The 16,996-nt window shown below is 28.5% G+C and overlaps 1 protein-coding gene across 3 annotated transcripts in view; it reads left to right on the forward strand.

Annotated features, from left to right (window-relative positions):
• Positions 1 to 1,242: 1,242 nt before the first annotated feature.
• The window catches only part of LOC142348409 (uncharacterized), a 38,092-nt gene continuing 22,338 nt past the window's right edge, over positions 1,243 to 16,996 (forward strand). For 2 of the 3 annotated variants that reach the window (XM_075399763.1, XM_075399762.1), the window contains exon 1: positions 1,243 to 1,423. In XM_075399763.1, the coding sequence (XP_075255878.1) occupies positions 1,275 to 1,423 (149 nt within the window). In that variant the 5' untranslated portion in view covers positions 1,243 to 1,274. Of the gene's footprint in view, positions 1,424 to 1,515; positions 1,719 to 16,996 lie in introns of all 3 variants that reach the window. The other variant, XM_075399764.1, reaches the window with a different exon arrangement.

Here is a 16,996-nt window from a genome sequence, read left to right on the forward strand (position 1 = left end):
ACTAAGCAGTGGATGGCATGCAATAGGTCATAGGTTCGAACCCGTGTGGGGATGATTCTTTTTTGTAAGAATACTGAGGACGCGGTGAAAATAAATAACTCACCGCGATTCATCACATTCACCGCAAAAAGATGTAAGAAATACGCGGTGAAAATTATTTCTTTCACCACATTTCACCGCATTTCTTACGAAAATTCACCGCCAAACCTCGACCCGGGTAGTTTTTAACTATAAAGACGAGTTCAATTTTTTCAGTGTTGACCCGTTGAAATAGTAGAACAAACCTAGAATGAACTTCAAACGCTACCGATCTTTGAAAACTGTTATCTCTTTAGATAAATTTTATGTCTTCAGAGAACTGTCATATCTTAGCAGAGTTTTTATATCTTTAGAGAAATTTTATATTTTCAGAGAACTGCCGTATCTTGAGAGAATTTTTATATCTTTAGAGAACTTTTATATCTTTAGAGAACTGTCAAATTATCAGAGAACTTTTATATCTTTAGAGAATTAGATCTCTATAGATCTTTAGATACAATTAATTGTCGTCAAACATCCGTTTTACTTTGTTTTTGGTTTTAGTCTGAGAAAAGGGTTCATTCAGAGTACGCACAGTATGTTTATTAGGATTAAGAGTATTGCTCAGAACAAACTCAAATTGGAGTTTTAAACTGTTCACAGTGCTTTCAGAGAGCCGTTTTTTACTATGATATTTTTTCTGAACAGTGTAAAAAGTTGCATGATGATAATCTGTTCACAGTAAAAACACAGAGTGAGAGATAAGTTGATTCAGCGCTGATTTACAAAATTACTATGATCCGGGTTTCTAATTCATTGCTTATTTTTTCTGTGCAATTTTTTTTAGTACTAAACAGGATCACAAATTATAGTTTTTTAAAAATTCGACATCTTTTCCATCAAAAATTTGAGACGTATCAGTGTACTATTTTGAGCCTGCATTTTTTATTTGTGAAATCATGTTCACTCAAACTGAGAAGCCAGACGCAATCGTCCACTGATCAGTCTGGGACCATGACCTGGGTAACGACTAAATTTTGTTAACCACGAATTGGTAACAATTGGGTCATTCGAAAGCCACCTATTTAAAAAAAACCTGTTACAAAATAGCCTTGTGTTTGTAGATACTGATATTAAAAGTAGGATAACCGTCGTTCCTTTTAATCTTGTTGTTTAGGGCATAGTGTTATGTAAGAACATCTTTGAGTCAGTCCGTTTTAGTCAAACTTGGCCTGCACAGCGAAGTTGTGTGCCCTATGGGCTTCACGAATTCAGCTGACTCTAATGTACTTAAGAGTTATGGCATGAGCGATAACCGATGTTTCCGTGCAATAACAGAGCCGTTCACAAATTTTTACGAGATTCTCTACCTTTGCCAGACTGCAATTGAGGAGCGGAATGACTGGTGAGATGATTTTAGTAATTATAAAACTGCAATTATAAAACAGCAACAAAAGAGCAACAACAAAATGAAATTGTCTCAATGGATTATTTCAGATACCAACATTATCTGTGGATGCATGTAAAATGCATGCAAGGGTGTTGAATTTCAAGTGAAAATTCATCATTATATGGAGTAGAATCCTAAAATTAACGATCAATTTTATCGATTTGTGGAGCAGAGTCCATCTCAGATCAGGAAACTGTTGTGATTATTTAGTAATGTGTATATTGAGCTACAGGAACATCAGGGGAGAATCGTAAGTGCTATATGAAATCTCAGTTTCAACGATATTACTCCGTGACGTTAAAATAAAAACAATATCATCACTTACCTCCAATTAATAAAAAGCAAAAAATTTGTAGCAACTAACACATGTTGCATCTAAGCTAAACAAGGCGGCTCGTTAATGTGCGTTCGCACATGATGTTCCGACCCGAGCTCATCTACATTTTTGACTTAATTGTCAAGCAAATGAAGAATTAACAAGAATACATGTTCGAGTTTAAAACAATCGTTACACAACCTGTCTACTAATTGAATTACATAATGTCATGCCCTATTGCAGCGTCAATTAGATCTGACATTAAAGAGACTAGGAGACAAAAAAAAACAACTAAAAAAATTAGCAAAACAAAAATTTCACGGCAAAAACTGAATATCTAAATTAAAAGCACATAGTAACAACGTCAAAATGCAGTCAGAAAAAAACCTTAACTACTCAAATTTACTTTCTCCTAACGGTACAGCGGATGGAAGGTTTTCTTAATAAGACTAGGTTACAAGTCAATAAAGAGAACGATCAATAAGGCGAAATTCAAAAATTAATCAACAATTTTTAAACCATTAAATTTTGAAAGTCTTAAAAATCATCAGCTGTTAACTAAATAATCCCTGATAAATTACTAAAAAGTTTTTACAAAACCAAAAGGCTTTGTCTTTGGGTAGACTAATCCTTAGAAACGAAATAAAGAAAGACTTTGAAAATTACAAACGGTTTGCGAAAACACAAACTATTGCTACCATTAAAATCATTAGCTACTATCTGAACATTATGTATTTTTAATTCGATTCTTATTTTGTACTAATTAAGCTGCAGGAAACATACTGAGAGATCAATTGAGTTTATTTGGGCCACATTTGTAAAAAAATGGGATCAGTTACTACGCGATTGATCTGAAAGAAGAGAAAAAGAAACGCAAAAAATGACCACTCAAAAAACGTTTATAAAAACGCTTATTGTCCAACAAACAAAGCATCGGTGACAAATAATACCAGTAAATATGTTATTTTTTGAAATACAAGAAATTGGATGTGACCTCTCATTGATGAAAATAAGTTTAAATTTGCCGAAAAGAACAGCGAAAACTGAAAAATTTGTAAAAAAAATTTGAAAATGTATATCATAAACTTTCAGACTAAATGCTATAAACTGACTAACTGATTCGGGTAATATCCTTAATTCAATCTTCAATTAAAAGATTAAGAGATGTGTCAGCAATTTATGGCTACCTAAAGAACAAGAACGGGCAAAACCAGCAATTTAAAGAAAAAAGAGCGAGAAATGTTTCGGAGGCATAAAAAAGAACATTTCTGCTGAAAACTTTTGATGTTCAATTAATTTTTAACAGCAATGGGATTCCTCCTTTTTATCAATATAATTTCAAAAAATCAAATATGAGCAATTACATTAGAACCACGACATTTTTGAGAACACTCGTAATATCAACGCCATTAATTTCATTGGCTTCCAACGGAATTCACTAAAAATGCTAAAGTTCATATTTTGTCAATAAGATCTTACAACAGGTTATTCACGATGAAAACAACAACAAAGACAGGCAACAACCAAAAGTTCAGTAGAAAAGTGCCAGAGGAAAGTTACCAGATTATTTTTGGCTGCAGTAAAAATTAAAAAAAAATATCCTGAAAGAACTAAGACTGACTGACAGTTCACGAAAAAAAAAACGTTTGGGATTGGTTAATGTTCAAAAAAATTTTCGAGAAATTATTTATAAATACTTAACAGCCATTAAAATTAAATGATTTCGACGGAAGCCAATAAATACGCTCATATAAGCTTCAAAAAAAGTATGAGGATGTTTGTCATGCATATGTGATCAATAAGACATCATAACAAGTCTTATGACTATGAAAAAAAACAACAATATCAGACAAAAACTAAAAAGTCAGTAGAATTGTGCGACGAGAAAAGGTCGACGCCAATTGAAACCATAAGCTTTTCCCTGAAACTTTATCTGCGATCCACTGAACGGCTTCTATAGTAGGAACTGTCAATATTAGGATAAAAAGGTAAGATTTCAAAAGTAACCATTTATACGGAAATATCCAAATTAATTTGCTTCAAACTTTTTGAAATCTTGTGTCATTGAAGTCGTATTATTAAAAGCTATAAGATAAGACCACCAATTAGATCAAATTTGGTTGCAGTAGGACTGAAAAGGGTGATGTCATCATAGAGACTGACTTATAGTTCACGATAATATGTTTATGATTGGTTAATGTTCAAAAAAAATTTCGAAAAGTTATCTTTAAAGTCTGAACAGCCATTAGCTGTCCATTCAAAGCACTAGATATGTTCACTTAATTGTAAACATATTGCACTGTTAGTCAATTAGTCAGTGCCATAAGACTTCAAAAAATGGTAAAGCCTCAACAAGAAAAGTGGTTAGTTATTAACGGAATATTGTTATGAAAAGTGACGTGTCTCTAATTGACTAAAAGAAAAGAAAAGTTTTATAAAAAGGAGCTCTCAAATAGTTTTCGAAATCTTTTTGATATTGAAGCTCCCTATGAGAGCAGAACTAGTCTCTTTTGTCGCCTTTAGTCTATCAGGAACACAAAATTGGTTCATTTTTTGGTAGGAAAATTAAGTTTGAAATTCTATTTTTATAGAAACATCCTAATTTGAAGAAAAATCACATTAAAAGTGAACATATATCCCGTTTTCACACAAACCTTCAGACCTCGATAACACCTAGAAAAAACCGAAAATCAGAAAAAATTTTTTTTTAATGTTGACGCTTTCTATTTCTACGCTGAGCCAGCTTTTTTTGATACCACTCACATTTCTCTGCGATGAATATATCGATCGGTCAAAATTGGCTGAACAAAAAAACCTATTTGAGTATATAGTTCCACCCCCCCCCCCCCCCCCCACAAATGGGGTCGGAAGAATAATGCATTTTTGTTTGGAGGTACACTCAACTGGAATTTTTCTAGAAAATTGTTGTCACGACTAAAATTTTAAACGCAAACAAATAACCACATTTCAGAGATTGTCAATTCAATTAACAAAAGCATGTTGAATTTAGCTTTCGTTTTACTATAGGAGTAACATATCAAGATTAGGAAAATAGTGGTCATTAACAATACAATGAAAAAATTTTGGTATTTGTTTAATAATACAAAAAAGGTTGTTTTTATTATAATATATGGTATCAGGATTTAGCCTAGGTTTTATTTTTTTTATTGATATAAAGTGCGTTTAATAAAAACTTATCCAGACAGATTTATTAATATTTGAGGTAAGAAAAAAGACTTTAAATTGTTGTTTTTCTCAATTAGTTTTCTTTCATTATAGATGATGTTGTGTTAAAATTTAGCTTAGATTTTTCCCTTTCCGATGCAATTTTAAAAAATAATTATCAAAGATTTTTTAATGTTATAAATTACCTAATATAATGATTTCTTCTCAAAAATAAAGTATGACTGAATTCGAAACATTGCTAAAATGAATCAATCTAGAAGAAGAAAACAGATGGAAGAGATGAGAAGATGAATTAATACAACAAAAGTCTTATGGTAACGTAGAGAGGAAGTATATGATCCATTAACAGAGAAAATTATATTCACTATGATAAGCTTGACAAAAAAACTGATATTCAAAAACAAACACTTCAAGCAATATAAAAATTAGAATTCCCGTTACCTTAACACTATCTGATTTTAATAACAATACACTTACAGATGACAAGGACATAATTAGATTTTTAGTCAAAAAAGAAAACCAAACAGAAAACAAATAGAAATAAAACAAGTTAATGCATCTTCAAACAAACTAAAAATGAATAATATAGATATATTTCTAGTACCTCATGTTATAAGAGTAACACATCATATTTGTAGTTTTAATATAGTTTTCACAATGTCTATTACAAATACGGATGTAACAGAAAGAGATATAACAGGTGAAGGAGGAAAAAGACTTCTAGATGATATCAATTTTAGATCAACATATACTAGAAGTAGTAGAGCAAAAGTTTTAAGAGGTTTAATGCAATGAACAATAACCAGAGATCCACTTAGTGACTATTGTATTGCATTTAAAGCTAGCGGTCAAATAAATTTTAACAATTTGGCAGACCAATTAGAATTACTTATTTCAGAAACAAAAGCAGGATATGCTAATTATTATTACTATTATCAACTAATGTCAGTATATTTTATAACTATTATCAACTAATGTCATTATTAAAAAAACAATTGAATCTTTTTAATTTCAATCATGATAGATGATATAATGGTTTTTTATTTTTTAATATAACAGTTTTTATTATTCTTTTCATAGTAAATCAATTTAGAAAAATAAAAATAATTATAAATTCATATATAGAGTCACAAATTTGTTTACATAGTATGCAAGGACTATACCTTCAATGAATAAAACATGTATATCTTTCACTAATGTTTTCAAAACGATTCTTCTAGATAGAATGCCAGAAAAAAAGTGGGTTGATAGAGGCAGTGAGTTTTTAATAGAACATTTAAATCTTTTTTTGAACAAAACAAAATAGAGATATACTCAACTGGATGATAATTGGATAAAAATAACAAATAATTCTGTTTTCTTTACAATAAAAAAAACATATAGTACCATAAAAATGACACCTGTTGACGCTTGAAATAAATCTGAGAAAGCCATTACATAAAAAAAAACGAAATTAAATTGGTGATTGTGTAAGAAATGCTGATAAAATTAATATCTTTTCAAAAAGTTATAATTCTAATAATTACAATGTATTAGGTTTTATGAACGCAACCACCAATATATAAAATGAAAGATGAGAACGACGAGATAATAAAAGGCAAATGGAGTTACTCAAGAACAACAGCAACAAACAACTTAACATTGATTAAAGAACATCCAGTTTTCTTAGAAGATAATAAAAATACTGATATGAGAAATAACTTTGTAATTGAAATGGACACCCAGCTACTAGAAACAAGGATGTTGTCAATAAAGAGTGTTGCGACAGCAATTTATCAACATCTAAGATTAAGACAAAGTTCTAAGATTAAAAGTAAGTGAGTAATGAAAAGTTAATTAAATTAATATTAAAACCTTAAAACTTAGTAAAACAGTAGTTAAGGGCGAATCAACTAGTGCATTTATTAAATCAGCAAATGAAATTACAAACAGAGTTGATTTTTGAAGAAAAAACATTGAAAAATATATTCAAATAAAACAAAATCTTGATAATAAAAAGTTGAATCAAAACACTACTAATAAAGAATTAGAATAAATGTTAACTAAGAATCAAAGAGGACTTAAAGAAGATATTATATAACTTAGAAGCATATTACCACAATACATAATAGCTATAATTTTAGAAAGCATGTTATTTGACCAAAAAGAAGAAGCAAGATTAGAGATGCAAAAGTGATTTAAACAAGAAGATATAATGAAAGACATTGAAGCATTTTTTACGAATGAAAATGACAACGATAAAACCAACATTATCAAATGAAACACTGAATAATTTAACATATCTACCTTAAGGGAACGTTTGATATAAAGCAAGCAATGATTTCAAAAAAATAGTTTCTTTTATCAACGATTTTAAAAATTACTATTAAACTGAAACAATTAATTGAAGTAGAAAGTTAAAAAAATTTTATAATTATTTAGCTGAGATAATCGAAATCACATCATCAACAATAGCAACAAAAGCAGCAACAACAACAGTAGCTTTTACTGGAATAGGGTTAATATATTGAGTACCAATAGCAACAGCAACGGTATGTGGTTATTTATCAAAACAGTAATACTGAGATAAGAAAGAAGATAATAATGTATTCACAAAAATTTATGCTAACAAAATAGTGGAGAGATATATTTAATAAATTTTGTATTATTAATAGATAACAAAGAGAATAATAATTCAGGTAAAGTCCCTGAAGACAATAAAAAGAACACTAAAAACAAGTTATTAGAAATAATTACAGATGATTCTGTTTAAATATATTTGTATCTTCAGCATTTATAGCATTAGTGTTAATATTAATAGATAGTTAATGTTAAAGTTAATGTTAATGCTATTGCTAAGATGAATGTTAATATATAGTTAAAATAATTATATCTGTTATAATCTTTTTGCACCTTTATATAAACCTTTATTCTTTTGTATTTTACCTTCCCCTATTGCAACAAATTTAATTGAATCACGTGTTATTGATAACATTCTACTAGGAGTTCTACTTGCAATTGACGTCTCAGTGATACTATCAATCTCTAATGACCTTACGGGAACTTTAGCAGCTTTTAAAGCTACACTAATTGCAGCTTCCACAATTCATGAAAAAACTCTTAAACCCTCTGCTTCGATTATGGAGTTAGATACTGTCGTTGATATATGTTGTTTGCTTTTTCTACAAGTATTTTTTAACAGTTTAATACGGTTAGTATCTTATGTTGAGTAAATTGTCCCATATTAGCTGTAGTCTTATCAGACAACCTCTTTGGTTTCTCATTTTTATATTTTTTGTGTTACAACAACAGCATAAAGGTAACCTGTATCTTTCGTAGATTTTGTATATTCTAAACTAATAATTACTTTAATTTCAACATTTGGTATTGCTCGTACCAGCTTTACCTTCATATCCAGATATTGTTTGTTTATTGATACGTACAGTATGGCAATCATCAAGTACTGATGCTTATCGACCTGTAATACCACCTAATTAGTATTATATACACCAACAGTATCTTCTTTGTAATACTTTAATTATATACTTGTGTATTTGAAACCACCGAAACAAGTTAATTCACGAGTGAAATATTTTTTAATCTAGATCAACCTCACAGTACTCTAATCACATACTTCTAAACTTTTAAAATGTATCTACTATGAACAATATGTCTTTTATACGATGTATCATTAGACAATTTTTAAATGTCCTATAATCCCATATCATTCCAATTACCATTATCTTATTGATTTATTAATCATTATTATCACATTGTTTTAACTTAGAATAGAATGCTTTTATATATGGCAGTGATAAATAATTCAACTAATCTATACAATCAGACAACTCATAATCGAACAATCACTTTCTTCATTTCAACCCATATATATATTTAAAGTTATACCCTTATTATCCTTTATTATTTACTTTCGCATCTAACCTAATTATCTGGAAGACTTTAAACATATTTAAAATTTTTCATAACCTAGATCTACTCTAATAAAAATCGCACCTGTATAAGGTATTATTTTCATTCTAATTTTCTAGCCAGTTTGCTTATAAAAGGTTGATTGTCATTTTTGGTTCATTACGGAAGTACAATTGTACTGTAGTAGACTAAAAATCTAACCAGCAATTATAATGAATGCATCCTCTAAAGTTTCTGTTAAACTGATCATGAGTGTTGCTGATTTATGATGTTTATCTTTTTCAGTAGTAGTATTTTTATTTATATTAACATCAATGACAACCATTTCCTTCTGCTTCTTTGTTACTTACAACTACCTCAATTGGTGTTCAAATCTTAAATATACCCCTAAAATTATTATTTTAATATTCAAATTTTTCAGAAAACCACACGGCAATATTTTTCATGACTATCTTCTATTATATTTTGATGTTCGCATTTCATTCCACAAGCTACAAGATTATGATGATTACCTTCTACTATATACTCAAAATCAGCAATCCTTGTAAACTGCACTCTATCCTTAAAATGATACTTATGTAATAGTGCCTCATGTTGGAATGTTCTTTTACCAATAACTTCATATAAATCTGGATATTTATTTAAGGCGTCTTCTCTTCTGAATGATACACAGAATTAAAAGAAGAATGACACTTGTGTTTGGATTTTCATAAAATAAACCCTACAACTTTACATAGTATAAAATGTTTTTTTTATATTTAACTTTAATACATAATTTTGAATTATTATGATTATTAATTTCGCATTAAAATTATTTTTTTATCTAGATTGAAGTTATTGATCATTAATTTGTATTATATCTTTATTCATTTCTGATATTTGACTTAAACAACTATAATCATAAGGTAATTGATCTTCTGGTAGTTTAATCTCATTAATAAATACCGGTTTATTATAATAACTTGTTCTTTAAGTGTTTTTCATTGCTGGATGTTTATAAGCTATCAGACATAATAATAAAGAATTATCATCCCAATACCTAATATTTTTTATCTCTCTTGTTTGAAATGATAATGCAATCCAACTACCACCAGATGCAAGAATCTTGTGTAAATAAGTTTTACGTTTCTTAAATTTCTGTGGACTCCAAATTTTTAAATCTAATTCTCTTTCTATCAAGGTCATTATTTAATTCATCTAGATCTTCAGGTTTATTATATACTCTAATTTTAACCAAAATGTAAATTCTTGTTCTTTTGCATCAGTAGGTTTAAAATATGTTACTTTTTTGTATTGAAAATTAAATGAGGATTTATCCTATGTAACTCTTCCGTTACTTGTAGAAATCTTTGGCCTACATAATCATTATTTGTTATTGCAACTTGTTGAAAATTCGTTCTATTTTCTTATCCAGACTTCATTACAGTTCTTCTTCAACCACCAATTGTTCTATCATTAAGAGCAATATTATCTCTATGATTTCATGGTTTATCTCTATTGCCATAAATTTTATTTCATATTTTTCAATGAGCAGATTTATGGGAGCTACCACTTTTTGGTTTGTCAAGAGCATGTTACACCTGACTCCATACAGTCGCCACTTCGTAGATTGTCTTTAGTAGTGGTACTAATGTTTAGATTTGATAAATGTCCTCCAGATGTTATATGATCTAATGCCTCTCTAATACATTCTACATTATTACATATTTCACTTTTGGAGTTTGCAGTGTCCTTTGCTCTGTTAAAAATACCTTTAAATTGTCCATAAATTTTATGAGCTGTAGGGTATTTAGGTTTCTCAATTATATCGTCCTCATCTTTTGTATACTAATCACAATGTATACGATATCTTATATACATTGATTCTGGTATACTTTCATCAAGTCTACTTTCAATATTATTAAAAGCCATTCTCATCTGATCTGCATTCAATTTATAGCTGGTTATTACTTTTTAAAAACTAAATCGTTATTGAAATACATTCAATAATTTTTAATATAACCTAATTTTTGCTGATTGTGTCTACCTCTTGTCTTCTTTAAATCAACTTGCGTACAACATTCATTTTTTTCTGTCTAATCTATGTAATCCCATTACGCCACCATTAAGATCTTCCATTTTTATTTTGAAAAAAATCAATACTAATTCTGTAAATAGAATGATATTAGATAATTTCAAATGTGAAAATTTTAAACATAAAACTTGTGTGAACATTTTGCAATGATTGTGAAATTCAACCCTATAATATTTTGTTTGTTATGATACCCTAGCATGGTAAGATAGCATGGTTCTACGTTACAACAGATCGAAACGACATGCTGTTTTGGTTTGATAGCGAGCTAATAAATTAAACTTCAGCAAGCTATCGTATTTAATCTAAAATAATTTTTTTGCGGTTAATAATTGTTTAATATTATTTCTATTAACTATTAGTTTCTTTAATAAATAATTACAATGAAAACAATTATAATTAACACCATGTGTTTTCGAAATACGTGTAGTTTTATATCCTGCTGATACTAATGTATAGCAATGCTCACAGTTATTTTTCCGGACTAATAATTGTTTGTATATTTTTTAAATTTTATGGAGAAGTATTATTAGTATCTTAATGAAACAATTATTAGCTTTTTTCCACTTCTGTATTTGTTTTACTATTATCGACACTAAGTGGATAAATATAGCTGTAATTTTCTTGAATAAAATTCGTATCTATGATAGTAGTATTATCTATGTTAGCAGTAATATCTAGGTTAGTAATGTATTCTATGTTAGAGTTATCTCAAATTTTTTCAACACATACACCACTAATAAATCAAACTTACATTTACAAACAGTTAAACTTTTAGGATGATTGCAACTATAATGAACGCTTTATAAAAATTAAATAATTTTTCTGTAACATTTAAAGCATCTCACTTTACATGTTTCAGATATGTAACCATAATATCAGTTATAATATTAGTATGATTTTGTGTTTGAAGAAATCCATTTACAGTTTCGAGTGTAGTTTTCTTTAATCCAACTCCTTTCATAGTTCTTTTCTAAAGACAATGATAAATTTAATCATTCTTATATTCAAGTGCTTTGAATGAAAAATACTTATTAAAATAGAAAACATAATAATTTTCTTCAATTACAGCTTTATCAGTACCATCTTTCATCCGTTATCCTAATTATTTTAGTATTTTATCTCATCACTTGATAGTTTTTCTTCTAATCTATATACTTTTATTTCCAGTTGACCTACATTAGAATCTAATACATCAATTCTATCTTTAACTGAAGCAGTGAATGCATCTTCCACTGTATTGCAATTTGTTACACCATTTTCATATCTTGAACGCATTTCATGGAAAAAATGGTTGCAATTAAAAGTATCATTGAATTTCTTAAAGAATTTTCTGTCATTATTAGTTGTGATATAGATGGTGTTAAAATGGCTCGAGACATTTTATCTATTTAAGCTGGTTTGTGACACATTGCAATCATCTGGATATTGTAATGTCAGCTTGTTGTATAACAATGTGCTAAATTTTTATTAAATTGTTCGCCCATGTCATCACAGTTTTTGAACTTTTGCATATTACTTGTAGTTAAATCTTCAAAATTAACAATATGATACCCCTCAATCATCGTTAACTTTATAAAGCACAGCATTTTTATCAAAATTTTTTATAAAATTTTTTTTAGCAAAACATGTTTTACCCCTTGTTCCAGACAATTCTTTTTCTTCATATCTCTTAAAAATTTTGATCTAATTCTGCATATTTATTTTGAGCAACCCAATATACAAAAACTCCAAATAGTATCAATATTACTATAACTATTGCTATTATATCTATTTTTCATTTGTAAAATTGATTTTATTATCTTGTGAAGTGTTTTCTATTAGCTTTGATATTTAGAATGAGCCATGAGTAATGTTGATATGGAAAGAATAGGTAGTGGAATAAGTTTATTACCAATTGCAATAGTAATGACAGATAAAATACCACTAACGATTTTTGAAGGCAGTTGTATTATTATTATTAATCTACATCCTACTAATGGCACTCATTGGGTTCTAGTTGTGAGAATAAATTATTGTAATGTTTTTTACTTTGAAATCTCTGTTGTAGAAACACCACAAAATTTTCTAAACAGTTGTGTTGATCTAAGATCTGATATAAGAATACAACATATAAAGGATCTTACTGTGGTGCTTGTTGTTTATATATGATCTAAGTGTCTGATGGCGGGTTTGAAGTAAAGAATGTATCAAATAGTTTGGTTGATCAGAGGAAGTGTATTGAGTCAAACAGAGAGTGTTATTTTTCATGTTGTAGATATACTGATTATGGTAATCACCAAATTGCCACTAAGTGGACAATATTGAAAGTATTTGTTAAAGATAAAGTATCTTTCACAGAAAACGTTAGATGTGTCTTATCTGGTCCTTGCGAATGAGTTAAGTCTCATCTAATATAAAATTTATTTGTATATGGAGTTTTTTTGATAAAATATCGATAGTTTTTCCTACTGGTGGTCAATATCATGATAATAAAATTTCAATGAAGATGCTGATGCTGAGTTTATAAAAGATATTAAAGACTTACCTTCACCTGTCCAGTCACCTTACAACAAAAGCAAACTAATTTCAATTGATGATGAAAGTGCAAAAGAACCAATTATCCACGAAAACTTCTGTAGGGCTAGACATAGTAATTGCCATTTGATTTATCTTTAGCAGTATCTCTTTGCATTATATAGACAAAGAGAATTGTAATCCCTTAAAATTTTTTGAACGAAGAAGTAATTTTGTAAACCGGGAGTTTACATATATTAGTTTCGGTTTTTTATTTAATCAATTTTGGAGAAAACTTTACTATAATTTTGTCATAGATATCTCAAAAACAAAAATTTTATTAGCAAGCTAAAGATTAATTGGAACGGAAAGATTGATTTGGGCGAGCAATTTAAATAACTATGTCAACCATTTTTTTACCGTCAGTATTAACAATAATAACGTTTCTAGTAGAAACCAATAGATGATACAAATTTTAAAGCAACAGTAACGCTAAAACCAAAACTAAAATGTACTGGTTTTGGACCAATATGACCATTTTGATATAATATATGTATGCTCTATAAATGCTTTTAAAAGTTCTGTGATTCATATGTGGTTTTGTATTATCTGGCATTAATAATAATTTCTGTCAAAACCTATAATCCCTTCATATGCTTCATTATATTTATTAAGACCATAAAATACATTCATTCTATCATCAGGATAAAAATCACTACTAATCCTACATTAACAATCAGAAATATTCATTATATCAAGTATATCTGCATCATGAGTTTATTCCTTATCTTTATTGTCCTCAAAACCTACTATTATATATCAAGGTACAACTCTGAATAACAAGTTAAAATAAGAAGATATTAGTACTAAGTACTTTGTTATAGAATAGTTTTCTTTCAAATAACTAAGGTCAATATTATTATTATCTCTTAATCATTTCTGTACAATCATTTTTATTATAATTACAAGGATCAATATTTTGTACACATCATGACCACCAGCATTAATTCAATATAACGCTCTATCAATATAATTTCTTTTTAATGTAAAATTGAATCCTAATCAGTATATAATCTTTTCTCAGTCAAGTACAAACCCAAATAATTCCCTCGTCGTAAACCTCATATACAGATGAGCACATTCAGCAGCAGCTTGATCGCTTTTAACTTCGCTATCTTTTTTAGCTTGATTTCTAACAAAACTTCTTTCATGTTCATCATCTGTACTTGTTAATAACTTATTCATCAATAGATTAGGATGTTAATAACCTGTATAATCAATAGGCCTACCTCAGCTAGTTTTAATTTTAAATGAAGAAAACAATGCCACCATACCATTATTAAACAATTCTAGCATCATTTCAAAACACATCACCAGTATTGTATGATACACTAAACTCAAGCTCAAGAAAAAAATGTGTATTTAAACGGTTTCCCATATTGAGAATCATATTAATATTAGTATTAACTTTGTTCGTTGTTGCTAGATAATAAGTTTCATATTTTTACAATCTTACATATGTGCATATCAGTTTTATAACCGTAAGTTTTTTCTACTTTAAAGTACATTTTATAAAAAAATACGTTAAAAAATGACTTACAATCTTTTACTATGGGAACTAAAAAAGATGCAAGATACCTCAGCTAAAGATATGGATCTACAAATGAAAAACACTTAACTTTAGAACGACAATACCTTTAGAAAGATTTCATTTTGAATCAACATATACTTTATACAACAAGGATAGGCTTACATAAAGTATCTGTTTATATTTTTTTCAATATATCTGAAAAGAATATTTTGACAAATTTTCAGTATATTGAAAAGAATATATTGAAAGAATAGTGAATTCATAAATTCTATATACTTTTTTCAATATATATATTTTTTTTTCAATATATTGAAAAGAAAATATTCAAAGAACAGTGAATTTATGAATGCTATAGGTGATACAACAACTAACTTTACAGTTATTAACATAGAAAAAGTACCACCGGCAATAATTACTAATGTTTCACCTGGATCATATGAAGCATCTTAAATAGCAGATTTTATAAAGACGAGGAACATATGTTAATCTTTTAATAGAAGCAGATAACAACATATTGAAACTTAAAATGCATGTGATACAAAGTGTTCTTAGTTTTGAATTAGAAAATTCAATAGTCTATCCTTTTGATAGAGATAGAGCCAGTAGTATTATTGATATAGTGAGTTTTAATACCATTATTAGTCACTGTAGTTGTATATCTGACGTTAAAAATAAAGTTATAACTCTGATATATTAAACACAGTCATAAGGTTATATGAGAGTTAATATTCCGACAAATATTTTATATCAAAATGCAACAAAAAACAAAACAGAATATATTAATTTTATTATTAGGGATGAACATGGTGGATCATTTGAGTTTTATGGTGATGTAATGTGTTTTACATTACATATTGTGTGATAAAGTACTTTAGGCATGGCTTTCTTCATTTTATATTTGAGAAAACCTGTAATATTAGATACTTCTTTTGATGAGACTATAACTTTGTAAAAACTGACTGTATAAATATTTTTTAAATGTTATATTTGTCAATAGAAAGAGAAAAAAGGCTAAATCTTAAGACTAAATTATATATAAAAAAGTTAACTTTTATTAAAGCCAAACCGCTAATCTGAGTCATTTTTTAAACCAATTTAAACGTTAAAATAATTCTGATAATAATTATTTTTTGAGTGTTATTGATGTCACTAAAAAGAAAAAACTTAGGCTAAGTTTTGATACTATATAACCTATGATCCAAAGTTAATGATTAAGAAAAACTACAATTTAATGTCATTTTTTCTCTCATCAAATGTTAATAAATCTTTTAGATAAAGTTTCATTGAGATAAAGTCATCTTTAGGCAGACGAAATCCTACGCAATATTCTGATACCACATCACTAAAAATAAAAATTTATCATTTCTTGGTTTATTAAAGAAAAACTATCATTTTATAGTATTATTAGTTACCACTCGATTAATAATCTTAATACGTTACTCATATTTTTAGTCGTAATAAGGATTTTTTAGAAAGATTCGAGTTGAATGTACCTCCAAACAAAATGCATTATTTAGCTTTGATGCAACATGTGACAATTGCAACAAATTGTTTGCGCTATATCAATTGGAGGTTAGTGGATTATAATGTTTTTGGTTTAACGTTATGGAGAGATGTCGTTGAAACTTAGATTTTATATTGCACTTGCTTAACTCCCCTCCGATGTTCCTGTTGCTCAATATACACATTACTTTATTGGCCCTGTCAATTTTGCCTACTTGAGATTATTTTTTGGGCTGGCGGAGTTAGAAATTAGAGTCGAAGGGGTGCAGAGCCGAAAGAGAAAAAAATGAGATTCAGAGCTGAATGCCTAGTTTTGGCCAAAAAATCGAAAGCAACAAGTATCGTGTCAAGGACAGGTTGACTTTTGATCGATTTCAACGAAAAAGCCGGCAAAACGAAAACACAATTATTGTCAAAGCCTGACGGAAGTAGTCGACTTCTCAAAAACCTTTTATA

Source organism: Convolutriloba macropyga, chromosome 10 (genome assembly GCF_964194025.1).
Source record: "Convolutriloba macropyga chromosome 10, txConMacr16.3, whole genome shotgun sequence".
NCBI classification, from domain to species: Eukaryota; Metazoa; Xenacoelomorpha; order Acoela; family Convolutidae; genus Convolutriloba; species Convolutriloba macropyga.